The 17,102-nt window shown below is 45.7% G+C and overlaps 1 protein-coding gene across 1 annotated transcript; it reads right to left on the bottom strand.

The window, feature by feature from the left end:
* Positions 1 to 958: 958 nt before the first annotated feature.
* On the bottom strand, positions 959 to 16,918 carry LOC141104678 (uncharacterized). Its single transcript, XM_073594341.1, has 10 exons — positions 16,848 to 16,918; positions 15,815 to 16,099; positions 14,608 to 14,742; positions 14,316 to 14,519; positions 5,205 to 5,369; positions 4,993 to 5,116; positions 4,779 to 4,876; positions 4,476 to 4,688; positions 4,185 to 4,320; positions 959 to 3,707 (listed from the first exon to the last, which is right to left on the bottom strand). The coding sequence occupies exons 2-10, from the start codon at positions 15,890 to 15,892 to the stop codon at positions 2,059 to 2,061; spliced, it is 2,802 nt and encodes a 933-aa protein (XP_073450442.1). The 5' UTR covers positions 15,893 to 16,099; positions 16,848 to 16,918; the 3' UTR covers positions 959 to 2,058.
* Between the last annotated feature and the right edge of the window lie 184 nt (positions 16,919 to 17,102).

Below are 17,102 nucleotides of genomic sequence, written 5' to 3'. Positions count from 1 at the left end.
GGGATGGGCTCTCTTTTTACCGAAGATCTGAGGGACATGGTGATACCCTCATTGTAGTATGATAAGCAATATAAGGTGACATAGGAAGTGACGTCTCATTTCTATATTAATCCTGCCTGTTTTTGCTCTCGCTTCTATAGATGACAACTTCCTTCTTCAGCTGTCAATTGTTGTTAAGGTAGCAGAGGGTGCCAACACCCACCATGTGCTTAGCAACCAGTGACATCATCAGCCCCTTTTCTTTACTGGGCGGGAATCCCCAGTCGTGTAAATGTAGCAAAGTCCCCGGGTCTCTTTAGGGCCAATAGTGACCTCCAGAGTCAGGGAGAGCTGACATCCTTCTGTGTAGAGTGGGTTACCAGGCATGGTGGGTGTAATGCAAGATGAACAGGTGGGCGCCAGACACTTTTTGAATGCAAAGAGATTTGTCTCTTGAACAGAACTGGGGGGAGAGGGTTAGGGCCAGGACACCCTTAGGTAGATGCAACGTTAATTGTCAGACTCCGAGACTTCTATAGGCTGACAGCTATACAGGTGAAGGCCTCCAGCCGCATAACACCTCTTTATACACAATACAATGGAGCAGCACTATAAAAAATGTAAAGTGAAATTGAATAGTCCAAAGCAGTGAATGTGTGTGAACTAAAACACAAACAATATGAGTGATAACAATAAATGAAGAGTCCATAAATTGCACATAAATGTAGATTCTTGTGATATGACACCTCTCGAAGACAGTGCACCTCCACCACATAAAATGCGTGCTTACCAGAGAGCAAGCTCTTAAGAGCCTGCGGCTAAATACCCAGCCCAGGGCCTTTGTCCAAAGAGATGTTTATAATCCACAGATAATGGTTGGGAAGGAACCAGACAGCCAGGGAGACTCGAGCATCAACCACCAAGGGAAGAGGTCAGGCGTTACCCAGAAATGTAAAGAAATTCTCCATAGTGTAAAACGTACCAGAAGGATTTAATAGGTTTAAAAAAATTGCACTTACAGAAATGAAGATTAAAAACGATCATAAAACACAGCCGGCCAGCTAGCGAACACCCGTCCAACCTCCCTACGCGCGTTTCGTCACAATCTGACGCTGTCTCCTATGGCAACAATCTTGTAGCTGTTACTAACGGTAAGGGTATTCAACTATTTGCAACACGAACCGTTCTCCTTACTCCACACTCACCCACGGCGGGTCTTCACTCAACGAGCTCCCACTCTCTCTCACTAAACTTCTGATCCAATAGCCACTGGATCCCATAGTTCTTCCACTGTTTGTACTCAGTATCTTCCTCAAGCGTCACCCCCGCTTCCCGGCTGGGTCCCTGTTTTTTCACTCACAGATACTCTTCAAACTTCACCCCCACTGACCCGCAAGGTTCCTGGCTTGGCACTCACTGATGCTCCACAAACGTCACTTCTGCTGTCCCGCTGGGCCCCTGACTTGGCACTCCATAAGCGTCACCCCCACTTCCTGGCTGGGTCCCTGCCTTTGCACTCACAGATACTCTTCAAACTTCACCCCCCGCTGACACGCTAAGTCCCTGGCTTGGCACTCACTGATGCTCTACAAACGTCACTTCTGCTGTCCCGCTGGGCCCCTGACTTGGCACTCCACAAGCGTCACCCCCGCTTCCTGGCTGGGTCCCTGCTTTTGCATTTACAGATACTCTTCAAGCTTCACCCCCGCTGACACGCTAAGTCCCTGGCTTGGCACTCACTGATGCTCCACAAGTGTCACCTCTGCTGTCCCGCTGGGTCCCTGACTTGGCACTTGCTGAAGTTTTCCCACTTCTTCACCGCCCCCGGCTGGCGAGAAGTCTGCTCTGGTTCTGGCCTCAGCTTACTCACGGTAATCTCCGGTAACAAGGTGGATGGTCCCTTAGTGATGACAGTTTCCCCTCTACCTCCGACCACAGCTGGTTCACCGGCTGGCGAAACCGTTACTTCTCAAACTACAAGCCAGGCAGGGAACACACAGCCACGTGTGTTCCCTGTCTGACATCCATGATACATGGCAAAATATTTCTTCCACAGAAGACACTTCCTAGATGATACCACTATGTCTTGAGCATTGTGTGGGTCCTCTGATGTCTGGAAACCAGGGATTTCCTCGCAAAATATTTCCCGCACTCAGGGCAGGAATACGGCTTCTCCCCCGTGTGGGACATTTCGTGTCTGACAAGAAGTGATTTCCGTTGATAACATTTCCCGCACTCAGGACAGGTGTACGGCTTCTCCCCCGTGTGAGACCTCTGATGCATAGCGAGATTGGATTTACATACAAAGCGTTTCCCGCACTCAGTGCAGGAATACGGCTTCTCCCCCGTATGTGACCTCTGATGGATGACCAAGTAGGACCTCAGCTGATAACATTTCCCGCACTCGGTGCAGGAATACATCTTCTCCCCTGTGTGAGACCTCTGATGTTTAGCAAGATCTGATTTTATCACAAAACTTTTCCCGCACTCAGAGCAGGAAAACGGACGGTCCCCCGTGTGAATTCTTTGATGTATGACAAGCGCTACTTTCCATGAGAAGCATTTCCCGCACTCCAGACAGCTATATGGCTTCTCCCCCGTGTGAGACCTCAGGTGGGTAACGAGATTAGGTTTAGATGCAAAACATTTCCCGCACTCAGAGCAGGAATATGGTTTATCACCCGTGTGGGATTTCAGATGAACAGAGAGGCGGAATTTATGCGAGAAGCACTTCCCGCACTCAGAACAGGAATACGGCTTCTCACCCGTGTGAGACCTCTGATGTTTCGCAAGGTCTGTCTTACATATAAAACATTTCCCACACTCAGAGCAGGAATACAGCTTCTCGTCTGCATGCCGTATCTTATGTTCAGAAAGATGGCACTTTTGTGCAAAACATTTCCCGCACTCAGGACAGGAATACGGTTTCTCCCCCGTGTGGGACCTCTGATGAGTCGCTAGTGCTGATTTATGAATAAAGCTTCGGTCACACTCAGGACAAGAGTAAAGCTTCTCCCCCGTGTGCAATCTCTGGTGGGCAGAAAGGTTGGACTTCTGAGAAAAACATTTCCCGCACTCGGGACACGGATAGGACTTCTCCCCTGTATGGGACCTCTGATGCGTAACCAGTTCTGATTGATGAAGAAAACCTTTCCCGCACTCTGGGCAGGAATGAATTTTCTGTCCCGTATGTGACCTCTGATGTACAGTAAGATGATATTTATGCAGGAAAGTTTCCCCGCATTCAGGACAACAATAGGGCTTCCCACCGGCGTGAGATTTCTGATGGGTGACCAGTGATGATTTATAAGGAAAATATTTCCCGCACTCAGGACAGGAATGAAGCTTCTTACCCATGTGCAGTCTCTGATGTACAGTAAGATGATATTTGTATAGGAAAGATTCCCCGCACTCTGAGCAGGAATGAAGCTCCTCACCCGTGTGAGATCTCCGATGTACAGAAAGACTTAATTCAGAGCTAAAACTTTCCCCACATTCCGGACAGGAAAATATCTTCTCTCCCTGATTTCTGGCACCATCCCTCACAGTACGAGGTTGCTCTGAGTTGGAGGGATTCCATGGTCTAGCTACACTGTGAAGTCCACCATAGTCCATAATAGAGATCATTGTCTTTTCTCCTCCACAATCTCCTGTGATGTCCTCATCTTCCATTTTACAACCTGGAGATAAAGTGAGACGATCCTTTGAGGGTTTCTCCATGGCGTGTCCTGGAAAAATATAAAAACATCATCAATAGATATGAGAGGGTTAGTTCACTTCCATCAAGATTCCATCTGGATCAGGTAGATATGAGTGAGCAGATGTTCTCTGTGGATGTCCCAACCAGCTGGGACTCTCCCCCCTCTTCAGTCAAAGGGCCTTTGGTCCTCCTCCCAGATCACTTCTACATTTACACAGCCTTGTCAGAAGAGCAGGAACCAATGGGGACTGGGAGGTCCATGCTCTTTATACAACCACAAGCCTAGGCACTGGGTCATGTGACCTCTGACAGACAAGAGGGACAAAGTTCAGACTTGCAGACCCTTTACCATAGAACAAGTGACCAAAGGCCTAGGCTTCTGGTGACATGTAGTACCATTATCAACCTATTCTTGGCTGATATCACTCAGCTCCCGCTATACTTTCTGGACCAATCAGTGTGCAGTAACAGAGCAGAGATAAGAGGAGAATATATTATGGGTCACCTGTGCTGATCTCTGTAGGAGTGTCCTCCTCTATAAATTTCCTCGTTATTCCAGCCTCCTCCGTATATTGCTGATCATCCCTCACATACGTCTCTTCTACTTCACCCTCAATTTTTATGTTCATCAGATCTTCACCCTAAACCAACAGAATGGCAGAAAATAACATCTGTAACATAGAAGTATTTATGATGTGAGATCACATAGAAAATATCATCTTGTAGAGTCCACACATCATCTCCACATGTCAGAGTGTTCAATCACTTTATGTTCCCGACCCTCAACTCCACCTACCTGATGATGGTGAGGGATGGTGTGACCTTCCTGTGTGGAATCCCGGGAATACAGAGGACGGGGACATCTCTCTGGTGGGTGTCTGTTACTGGACCACTCCACCATGATGTCCTGGTACAGATCTTTGTGTACTTCCTCCACCAGACCATCCTCAGCCGCCTCATTTTTTATCTCTTTCTTAACATCATCTCTAGAACCTCTCAGGTTTCCACTCTGAATATATTATAAAAAAAGACATCAGTTGTAACAATGTAGATAATGTACAGATTCCAATGATACTATCACAGATCGTTCCTCATCTACCTGATGATGGTGAGGGATGGTGTGACCTTCCTGTGTGGAATCCCGGGAATACAGAGGACGGGGACATCTCTCTGGTGGGTTCCCATTACTGGATCCATCTGTAGGAAACACACACACTGACTGAATACATTGTTTCTATGTGTTTATCAGATGATGGGGGATCTAGGTGGACCCTCCGTACTGCTCTCTCCTTTACAATAAAGTCTCCTCTTACCCGGTGATGTGAGGGGCGGCTGATTCTCCATCATGATGTCCTTGTAGAGATCCTTGTGTCCTTCTAAATACTCCCACTCCTCCATGGAGAAATAGACAGTGACATCCTGACACCTTATAGGAACCTGACACACACAATGATACAGTCACCATCCAGACACATCCCTTGTCTGTTACTGGATAATGTCCCAGAATTCCCAGAATCCTCCTCACCTCTCCTGTCAGCAGCTCCATCATCTTCTTGGTGACTTCTAGAATCTTCTGTGTGTTGTGTCTTGTAGGGATCAGGGATGGAGGTGGAGGGATGGTGATGAGATTCTGGATTTTCGAGAGTCTTGTGACATTTTCAGTAGATTTCTTCATAACTTCTGTACAGTTCTGTGTTGTATAAAGATTAATATCACTCTCCCATCATCCTTTACCTCTATGGTCAGCTCTGTATTTATTCTCCAGGGATTGGCCACAATGTGCAATCAGAAAAATCAGTGCTACTACCCATATAACATGCTGGTCATAGAGCCCCCGGGTGCTCGGTCCACAGTCATTTAGCTGAATAGATAATGTAGAAAGATAATCCCCACTCTGATTGTTGCTCTCAAGAAATCTTCATTCTATTTAGGAACCACAGACGCAGATAAAATCAGTTGACACGTTTCAGCCTATCAGGCCTTAGTCATAACCACTTATGATGAAGGCCTGATATCAGTTGACGGATTTCAGCCTATCAGGCCTTAGTCATAACTCCTTATGACCATGGCCTATCAGGCCTTAGTCGTAACCACTTATAACCAAGGCCTGATATCAGTTGATGCATTTCAGCCTATCAGGCCTTAGTCATAACCCCTTATGACCAAGGCCTGATATCAGTTGACATATTTCAGCCTATCAGGCCTTAGTTATAATGATTAAGTCCTGATAGGCTGAAATGCGTCAACTGACTTTATCTGCATTTGTACACTGTGGTTCCTAAATGAAATGAAGATTTCTTAAGAGCAACAACCGGAGTGGGGATCATCTTTCTACATTGGCCACAATGTGTCCGATTCAGCAAAGGACAGACATCTCCATCCAATAATATGATTACAATGTAGTCAGATTTATAGCTCCTTCTAGAAGTCATAGAATAGAGTCATTAGGGATCAGGGATGAGCCGAGTAAGTTTAGGGTGTTTGGCTTGGACAAATGTGACTGCTTTTGGGTGTCAATGGTTGCAATGAAGTAGCAGATGCATGCCCTCACCACATCCTTTTTTTTTTTTTTTCTTTTTTTTTTCCACTTCAGAAACCAATAATCAGAGGGCTAAATCAGCTTGATGTTCATTGACTGGTCGCCTTCTCCGGTTTACATCATCGTGGATAATGCATTAACTCTAATTCCCTTTATAACGTCTCTCCGGATACTTTAATGTGGCAACTTGGAAGGGACACGTATAAGGAAATAGAAATATAGAAAAGATAAAGAGAAAACATGAAAGGGATATAAGATAGAAGGCTTATGGGCTCCCCATGCCCGTTCTTTACTGAGCTGCCCGAAATTTCCCAAGAGATTTACTTATTCCCAGATCAACCCCCCCCCCTTCCCCCCCCCCTCAGAATTTATCCTACATACCATCAAAACCATCACAAAACGAGAAATGGGTCACATACACAAAAAAAAAAGAAAGAGAAAAAACAACAAAAAAAAACAAAACAAAGAGATATGCATATCCAAATCACTTTGCTATACCGCTCCTTGGTCTCAAGGATCTCGGTTATCTATGTAGTCACCTAAAGCCCCACTCCTGGGCTAATCCTACACCTTGCCTACTAGGGAGCACCTACTTTCTCCAGCCATGGCTTCCACATGTCTTCAAATTCCTGAAGGTTGCCTCTCTTTATATACTCCACCCTCTCCCTACTCAGGGTATCATTGACAGTGGAGATCCATTCTCTCACCGCGGGGGGGTCTCTTGATTGCCATCTTAATGTTATCATCTTCCTAGCTTGGAACAAGGCCCGCGTAATGGCCAATGTAGTGCCCAGTCTCTCCCCCTGAGCTCTTCTATACCCCAGGATACAGGTTATGGCCTCTTTTACTACTATAGTGCCGAAGATACTTCCCAGGTTTCTGGTCACTTCTTCCCAGTATCTAAATAACTTGGGGCACCTCCACAACATGTGGATGAGGTCTCCCGACCTCTGACATCTGGGGCAGTTGTCATTAGGCCTTCCCCCAAATTTAAAAAGTCTTTTAGGTGTATAGTAGGATCTATTCAACAAAAATAGATGAGAGAGCCGCTGTGAAGGGGACACCGAGACCTGTACACTCAGTTCCAAGGTTTTCGCCCATTGTTCCTGGGTCATTCCCCCTATATCCTCTTCCCATTTGGCTTTTAGTCCCTGGAGTATCCCCCCGCTGTTGTCTGGTTTACTTAATTGGTCATAAATTCTAGAGATTAGACCTCTAGTAGGGTTTACCTGCATTATGCACTGAAATAGAGGCATTTCTTCCCAGCATAGAGTCTGGTCTTTAAATTGTGCTTTAAGGGCGTGTTCTAGCTGGAGATATAAGAAGAAGGAGCTCTGAGGTAGCTTGAATTCCCTTACTAATTCCGGGAAGCTCTTTAGTTTAGTATCATTATAAAGCTGGCTTAACCTTCTGATGCCGAGATTCGCCCATTCCCCAGAGGTACCTATTTTAAGAACTTCCTGTAGATTACGGTTGTTCCAAATAGGGGAATAAACTGTTGGATCTTCATATCCCATCGTTTTCTTGACAGTTTTCCAGAGTTTAGTTAGCAGCTTGATAGTTGGATAGTTATCGTGGAACATATCCGCCTCTAGTGTTTCAACTAGGTTATTATGTGGAGTACTCAGCAATAGCAGTTTGCCATTGGGGGTGCCGCCTTTCGGTATCCCACATCCTAGCAGCTGCTGCAGCTGCGTTGCTAAGAAGTAGCGCTCGGGGTGTGGGAGGGCAAAGCCCCCCTCCCGTGTGGGCAGCTGAAGCACTCGAAGTCGAATTCTGGCTTGCTTCCCCTTCCAAATCAGCTCCCTAAAGAGACTATCAATTCTTTTAAACCACTTCTTGCCTATCCAGACTGGCGAGTTGTGCAGGATGTATAGCAGTTGTGGCATCCAAACCATTTTTATTAAGCTACATCTTCCTGCGGCGGACAAAGGCAAGCGCCTCCAGATTACTATTTTTTGTTTCAGTTTTGTTAAGAGGGGAGCGAGGTTTGTGCTGATATACCGGGTTGGGTCCTTCGTCAGGACTATTCCCAGGTATTTCAAGGCATCCACCATTACCATCTGGGGTATATCGCCCGCTATTGACTCGCTGATGGGATCTATCGGCATAAACTCGGACTTCTCCCAGTTTATCTCTAAGCCAGAAAAGTTGCCGAAATCCTTCACTATCCTCATCGCACTCGGTAACGAGTGTCTCAAGTCCCCCAGGAATAACAGAATGTCATCCGCATATAGCGCGATTTTTTCCTCGCCCGATTTTCGCAGGAATCCAGTTATCGCTCTACTTTCCCTTATAGAGATGGCCAGAGGTTCCATTGCCAATGCGAACAGCAAAGGAGATAGTGGACACCCCTGCCTAGTCCCCCTTTCCAGCTCAAACCATTCTGAGAGTTCGTTGTTGATTTTTAGTCTTGCCTTAGGGCGGGTGTATAACATTCTAATCCACCTTATAAAAGACGTGCCAAATCCGAATTTTTCCAACACGCGCCATATATAGCCCCACTCCACGCTATCAAAAGCCTTAGATACATCGAGGGTCATTAACGCTCTCGAGCCTGCGTTTTCCGATGGTAATTGTAGATTCAGAAACGCTCTTCTAATGTTCAGGCTCGTAGATCTGTTGGCTATAAAGCCCGCCTGGTCTTCGTGTATCAATTTGTGAATAACTCCGTTCAGTCTTACTGCTAGTACCTTGGCAAAAATTTTTACATCAGTACAAAGTAGAGAGATTGGTCTATAGGCAGCTACATCCAATGGGTCTTTCCCTTCCTTCTGTAGTACCGTAATTGTTGCTTCTAGCATTGAGGCAGGCAGCTGGCCCCCCTCAAGTGACCCCTCCAGGGTTTTTAGTAGTTCAGGGATCAACACTTCACCATACTGCTTATATGTCTCGCTTGGAAGGCCATCGGGTCCGGGTGACTTAAGACATGCCATGCCCGCTACTGCTTGTTGCAGTTCTGTTATCGTTATTGGGGCGTCTAATATGGCGCTTTCTTCCTGCGAAATAGTAGGGATGGTTAGTCCTTCCAAAAAGTCCTCCATCAACGCCTCCTTGCCCCTTTTCTGCGAAGAGTAGAGTTTTTTATAATACCCCCTGAAGGCTTGTACAATTTCTGGGGTGCTTGAGGTTATATCTCCACTCTGTGATCTAATAGCGAGGACCGTGGATGGAGCCGCATTTGATTTTACAAGCATAGCCAATGTTCTTCCTACTCTTTCCCCCTCCACCATGAATTCCTGTCTCTGAAGTAGGCGCCTAGTCTCTGCTTTCTGCATGACCACTAATTTATACTTTTGTTGTTTCTCCTGCCAGGTGCTTTCCAGCTCCGGCGTTGGGTTTCTGATAAAGTTATTTTCGGCCTCGATAGCCTCCCTCAGAGTGCCCTCTTCTTCGCTCCTAGCCTCTTTATTAAATTTAGCCATCTGCTGTATTAGAACCCCTCTAAGAAATGCCTTAAGGGTGTCCCATAGCACAGGGGGATCCACCGATCCCTGATTGAACTCCACAAATTCCCTTAGGGTGGAGAGAATTCCATCCGATTTTTTAATTACTTCGAACCAGTGTGGGCTCACGCTCCAACTCTTCCTGGGCTTGTACTCTCCTACATTTAGTGTAGCCACCATAAGGGAATGGTCTGAGATGCCTCTTGGCCAATATGCAATTTTTTCAAGCAGCTGAAGTGCCCTGTCATTCCCCAGGATTAAATCAATCCTTGAGAGCGTTGAGTGTGACATAGAACAACAGGTGTATTGCAACGCACCTGGGTTTCGCACCCTCCACAAATCTACTAACCCAACTTCTTCCAGGAATAGACTCAAACGGGTCTTCCCTGATTCCTCTGAAAGTTGTCGTATCGGGAATCTATCCAGTTTTCTATCTAGGACCTCGTTAAAGTCCCCGACAACTACTATCGGGCATTCCTTTTTATCCAACAGAAATTTGTGCAATTTAAGCAATACGTCCAAATTAAAAGGGGGAGGGATGTATATGTTTGCCACCACTAACATGACTCCGTCAATGGAACAGAGTAAAAAAATATATCTACCTAGATCGTCTATACTGGTCTGTCTGCAGGAGAATTTTACCCCAGCTTTCACAAAGATACTCACCCCCCTACTAAAAGAGGAGTGATATGCATGAAATTGGTATTGAAATTTTTTCATCTGTAACTGCTGGCTGGTATCTCTAGTTAAGTGAGTTTCCTGCAGACAGACCAGATCTACCCCAGAGCTTTCCAGCACAGAGAACACTGCCAACCTTTTAAGAGAAGAACCCAGGCCCCTAATATTCCAGGATCCTATTTTCAAGGGCCCGACTACCATCTAGGTTCCAAAAGCCTGTCGTGTCATGACAAGAATTACCCCATATGTCCTTATTATTTTTATAAAGTGGAGTTTATGCACCTCTTTACACGAAGAGAGATAAAAGAATAAAAAGGAAATGGAAGAATATATAGAGAGAGAAAGATCTCTCCCAGCAACTACCGTATCAATTCCAAACGTATGCATATTGTAAATTCTAAAATACACACTTAGTTTAATCAAATCTACCCTGCTTTATTAAAATATACTGCAAAAAGTGCCTGCATGTGTAACAATAATCTGTAAGTGGAGGTCCGAAGGCCTCCAGTGTGATTTCTAATGGTGCATGTGTTTGTAACAATAATCTATAAATGGAGGCCAAAAGGCCTCCAATGTGATTTCTGATGGTGTAAGTGTTTATAACAAGTGATTTTCCCACCCTATTTCCCTTCCCTCCCAAATTCTCCCTCCTTCCCTTCCCACCCCACCTAATCTCCCCTACCCTCTCACCCCATCCCCCCCCCCCTTCCCTACCCACCTCTCTAGGTGTAACCCTTGGGGGTTTACCATGACCGCTACCTCTTGCACTAACACCGCCCTTTTACACCAATTCTTCCACTCACAACCCCACACCGCCCTACCCCAAGTCAGCTGTGTGCACCCATCCTGTCCCGTCCTTCATAACAAGAAACCGTTAACGGGTAACCGGGAAATGAGAAAAAAAAAAAAAAAAAATAGGACAAATCAAAGTAACAAATATAAAACTGCAGCCTTTATATCTCCCAGTACCCTACCATATCATCCTATCATCAGCCCGGTCTGTTATGTATTCCCCCGCTCTCTACGTGAGGTTCATAATTTTTCCTCTGTTGTCTTTCAGCCACTTCTCAGCTTCAGCAGGGGCATTAAAAAACAGAGTTTCCCCCAGGGCCACAATCCGCAACCTCGCTGGGTAAAGAAGAGCATAGGGCAGCTTAAATTTTTGTAGGCTGCGTTTTACCTGGGTGAACTCTGCTCTACGCTTCTGCAAGTCCGGAGAAAAGTCGGAGTAGAATGATATTTTTGCCCCATTAAAGAAGACCTCCCCTACTTCCCTAATCTTCCGCAGCAGGGTCACTTTATCCTGGTAATTAAGAAATCTCAGGAGGAGGGGTCTCGGGTGGCCCCCCTCTTGTGGTGCCCTGAGAGGGATCCTGTGAGCTCTTATGATGGAGAACGAAGCCGAGAACAGATCTTTCCCGATTAGCTCCCCTAGCCATTTTTCTAGAAATGCTATTGGATTGGCGCCCTCACTCCTTTCAGGTAGACCTATCAACCTCACATTATCTCTTCTACTCCTGTTCTCCATCTCATCCATTTTAGAGGCCTGTTTAGATAACTGTTCCCTCAGCCATTTTAATTCTTTAATTATTGGGTGCACATTGTCTTCTAGCCCGCTAACCCTTTCTTCCAGGGCGGTTGTTCTCTCTGCCGTCTTCTGTAGCTCTTGTCTAACCGTTAAAAGATCCGCTTTGAGACCTTTCATCTGTTCACAGAGATCTTTGAGCGAGCTATTACACACCCCTACAGCCATAAATACATCCATTAAGGTTGGTTCTCTATTCAGGGGCAAATTCGGATCGTTCATTGACTCCGGACTCACATTCGTGTTAAGATCACTTAGCTCTGGCCCTTTATTACATGTTATTTTGGAAGACTGGGTTGCCAACACGCCCCCTAGGGACTGTGAATGTGGCTGGCCCTGGCTTTTCCTGTCCGATGTCCCCCCTTGTTGGCTCTTTTGCTGCATCCCCTTTTTTGGGGGGGTCAGAGCGGTGGCATGAGCATATTGCTCCAGTTTTGCTGCTGCTGCTGCTGCCACAGCGTGCTGCGGATTTTTCCCTTTAGAGGAGCGTAGATTCTGCATCATTCACTCCTGTTGGTATACAAATAATTTAACAGCAAAAATTTGACGGGGTCTCACTACCCTTATCTACCCGCTGAGCAGTATAACCACCTTGTTACTTTGAAAGTAGGGTGTGTGGCGGGTGTATGGAGAGGGGGAGGGCACCCCGACACGGGTGGTGAATTTCACACCGGGGGTAACTACAATACCTTCAGGGGTCGAGGTGGGTTAGCTCCCCTCTCCCAAGAGCGTCTCAGCTACAGCAATACTTAATGCGACCTCCCTCCCTCACCGCAGTCTTGCACAGCTGGTTAAATGCCGCTAAGGCAGTCGCCAGCAGACTACGGCTAGTTAGGTATATACGCAGGTATGCGTATAGTCGCTGAGGAGCCAGGGGCTTTTTAATTGACTTATAGTTTATAATGGTCCCACCTAGATATAGGGGGATTGATATAATCTTAGTAGCGAGGGGACCCCCCCGCTGCTTATCTTCCCCCACCCGTATCAACAACTCATCCAAAAAAAGAAAGGAAAAAAAAAAAAAAAAGGACAAAAAGGAAATATATTTTGCCTCTTATATTATTTCACTCTATTCACACATTTAGTACCACCAAACAGCAGGTGAAGCAAACTGCTGACACATAGTTATACAATTATATTACTGTGCAGGTGCCTAGTTACCAGGGTCTACCAAGGGGCTACCTGGGATTATTTCTAAAACAGAGGTTCTCACCTATGTTTTTACAACAGAATTCCGTTTACCATGTAGCATATAAAAAGCAATACAATACCAGTTCCAGCCGACTTTTACTCCGTGCCTGACATGAGGGTACAGCAGTGAAAGCGAAAGTGAAAGCTGCTGCAGCGTGCATGGGATAACATCCCCCCCTGAAGATTCCTCAGCCCTCACCGGTCATCCGGAGATCAAAAAGATAAGAGAGCTCTTAGCTGAGGAGCAGAGGTGACAGTACGGCACCGAGCTCATGGAAACAGACATCCATTGAGGGGTCAGGGCTGTCCGAAGCGCCGTTCCTGTGGCCGGGGAGAGCAAAGAGAACGGGGGTGGGACGGAGCACACAGCGTCCCTGCTCTCACTCACTCACTCCATACAGCCACTCAGCAGACACCCGCCCTTCCGGTCACGCCCCATCCTCACCACATCCTTACCATTGACGTCACATGGCCCCTTCACTTATGTGTCCAGGAATCCCCGATCACATGAGTAAAGGGCAGGGATAGGAGGTGGTATGATTGTCTACATACCACATGGCCATATTTGGCCAAGGATGCCACCACTATTCCTGCCACTTTCTTTACATTGCCAATGACAGTTTGGGGAGCTGAAATTCGGTGAGTCGGGCATTGTGATTGATGTGGATCTACATTGTAGGCCTTTTTTTTTTTTTTAATAAACGACCTATCAAAAACTTTCTGTTTTTTACTGTTTACATTTTTCTTGTGAATAAGTAGGGGTCACATAGTGGGGCTGGTATCTAGCTCCAGATAAGCTCCCCTGCCCTTAGACCCCCACAACCACCAGGCCAGGGTTGTGGGGAAGAGGCCCTTGTCCTCATTAGCCTGTGGACAAGGTGCTTTGCCAGAGATTTGGTACCAATGGTACATGTTCCGCAGGCCAGTGCCCCCCCCATGCTATTTTTTGACACCCCATTGCCTATTAGACCAGAAAATGGACATTTTTAATTTGACAGATTCGTACACTATTAATTTCAATGGAGTTCAGAGTCAGCATTCAAACTTTCTTTGAAGCTCACAGAACTCTGCTCTAACAGAATCCAGGGCAAGTTGGGTCATCCTTATTATTGATTAGCATAATGTTAGAAGACAAAGTGAATCTGAATACATCCCAGTATACAGCCCAGCCAGAATTAACCCCTTCATTACACTCACCTCTCCAGTCAGCATGCTGAGGATCTCCAGGGTGAGGTTCAATATCGCGTCATTCCGGAGAAATTCCTTCCCCACAATCTTCACAAAACTCAAAGCCTCCTGATTGTCAATCATGACGTCCTTGTAGAGATCCTTGTGTCCTTCTAAATACTCCCACTCCTCCATGGAGAAATAGACAGTGACATCCTGACACCTTATAGGAACCTGACACACACAATGATACAGTCACCATCCAGACACATCCCTTGTCTGTTACTGGATAATGTCCCAGAATTCCCAGAATCCTCCTCACCTCTCCTGTCAGCAGCTCCATCATCTTCTTGGTGACTTCTAGAATCTTCTGCATGTTGTGTCTCTCAGGTTTTAGGGAGTCACATGGAGGCACTGTGATGGTCATATGATCACCTGACTTCACAAGAGGAAATCTCTGTATTGAAAACCAATAGGAATATCATGTTAGAATCCCAGAATCCTCCTCACCTCTCCGGTCAGGTCTGTGTTTTATTAATAGAAATAAGAGTGATGTCATGTGACCTCCCAGAATCCTCCTCACCTCTCCGGTCAGGTCTGTGTTTTATTAATAGAGATAAGAGTGATGTCATGTGACCTCCCAGAATCCTCCTCACCTCTCCGGTCAGGTCTGTGTTTTATTAATAGAAATAAGAGTGATGTCATGTGACCTCCCAGAATCCTCCTCACCTCTCCGGTCAGGTCTGTGTTTTATTAATAGAGATAAGAGTGATGTCATGTGACCTCCCAGAATCCTCCTCACCTCTCCAGTCAGGTCTGTGTTTTATTAATAGAAATAAGAGTGATGTCATGTGACCTCCCAGAATCCTCCTCACCTCTCCGGTCAGGTCTGTGTTTTATTAATAGAAATAAGAGTGATGTCATGTGACCTCCCAGAATCCTCCTCACCTCTCCGGTCAGGTCTGTGTTTTATTAATAGAAATAAGAGTGATGTCATGTGACCTCCCAGAATCCTCCTCACCTCTCCGGTCAGGTCTGTGTTTTATTAATAGAAATAAGAGTGATGTCATGTGACCTCCCAGAATCCTCCTCACCTCTCCGGTCAGGTCTGTGTTTTATTAATAGAAATAAGAGTGATGTCATGTGACCTCCCAGAATCCTCCTCACCTCTCCGGTCAGGTCTGTGTTTTATTAATAGAAATAAGAGTGATGTCATGTGACCTCCCAGAATCCTCCTCACCTCTCCAGTCAGGTCTGTGTTTTATTAATAGAGATAAGAGTGATGTCATGTGACCTCCCAGAATCCTCCTCACCTCTCCGGACAGGTCTGTGTTTTATTAATAGAGATAAGAGTGATGTCATGTGACCTCCCAGAATCCTCCTCACCTCTCTCAGGTCTGTGTTTTATTAATAGAGATAAGAGTGATGTCATGTGACCTCCCAGAATCCTCCTCACCTCTCCGGTCAGCTCTGTGTTTTATTAATAGAGATAAGAGTGATGTCATGTGATCTCCCAGAATCCTCCTTACCTCTCCAGTCAGCAGGTAGATGATCTTCAGGGGGAGGTTTAGTATCCTCTCAGTCATGTGACTCCGGTCCACCTCCATACTTATTGGGGTTTTCCTGTAGACCAATAATTGATAACAGAGAATTATATGGACTGTACTGGTTGTAGAATATTAGGATGAGGATATATGGGTGGTTAGTTTGAGGGTTGATGTTACTCTCAGCACTGCCCGGCTCTGTACTCAGTCATGTGACTCCGGTCCTCCTCCATCCTCAGTGATGTGGTCATGTGATCTATGTGGGTTTCTCTGTAGACAGAAATCAGAGAATTACCTGGACTGTACTGGTTGTATTGGATTGGGAGATGCTGCGGGGGGGGGGGGGTTTTGGTTGAGGGGTGTGATGTTACTCTCAGCACTGCCTGATTCTGTACTATTGTCTGGAATTCGAGACACTTTAAACTTGCATTGCTCGTTAATTGCTCTACTTCTTGAACCAGGGGAGCCGGTATCTCTTTGATTGAATTGACGGATCAGAAATATAATTTTTCATGTGAAGTTTGTTTTGTTTTGTAACTGTTTATTTTTACTTAGTTTAAGATTGAGGAACTCTAATAGGACCTGTTCTATCTACATCAAAAGTCCCTAGAAATATCATGTGTCTCTCTTCCCTCCTAATTAAAACTCAAAAATAAAGACATGAAAACTCAATCTGCAATCTAATTAAAGTGTATCCAATGGAAAAAGTTATCTTTTTTTTTTATCCCCATCTATCTGTGGAAGATTTCCCCTCTCTTCCTGTTTTGGTGACAACCATAACTTTTCAGCTGTTCCATCACCATCAATCCCGGAGACAACGACCACCAGGAAAAATGGAGAGGATTGACTTTCCTAACTACAATATAGAGTGGTTCTAATCCTTCCACACTCCATCGAAAAAAAGAAAAAGTATTTTGGCTGTAGATAAAACTTTAAGACTCCGTCCCCCCCAACCAATAAAACGCACAGAATACTTTCAGACAGAGAGATACATTTCCAAAGAAAAACATTTTGTTACCTCCTCTGCTGCCAGTTTCAGCAATGTCTCCTTTCTCCCGACTCACCTCTCAGCCGGACCTTCCGGTTTGTACCTGACATCACTTCCTGTCTTCCATAGAGACTTCCTGTCTGGGTAGACATGAGATCACCATCTTGTGGATGTCAGAGGAACTGCAGCCCCGAGAAACGTCTCGTAGTGTGAATATGGCCTTGTGCTGTGTGTGTATGTACTGTATATCCTTATGGATGGGGTCACCTCCACTCCCCCCAAGGG

This window comes from Aquarana catesbeiana, linkage group LG08 (assembly GCF_042186555.1).
Source record: "Aquarana catesbeiana isolate 2022-GZ linkage group LG08, ASM4218655v1, whole genome shotgun sequence".
Taxonomy (NCBI): domain Eukaryota; kingdom Metazoa; phylum Chordata; class Amphibia; order Anura; family Ranidae; genus Aquarana; species Aquarana catesbeiana.
This window is presented reverse-complemented; position numbering and strand designations above follow the sequence as displayed.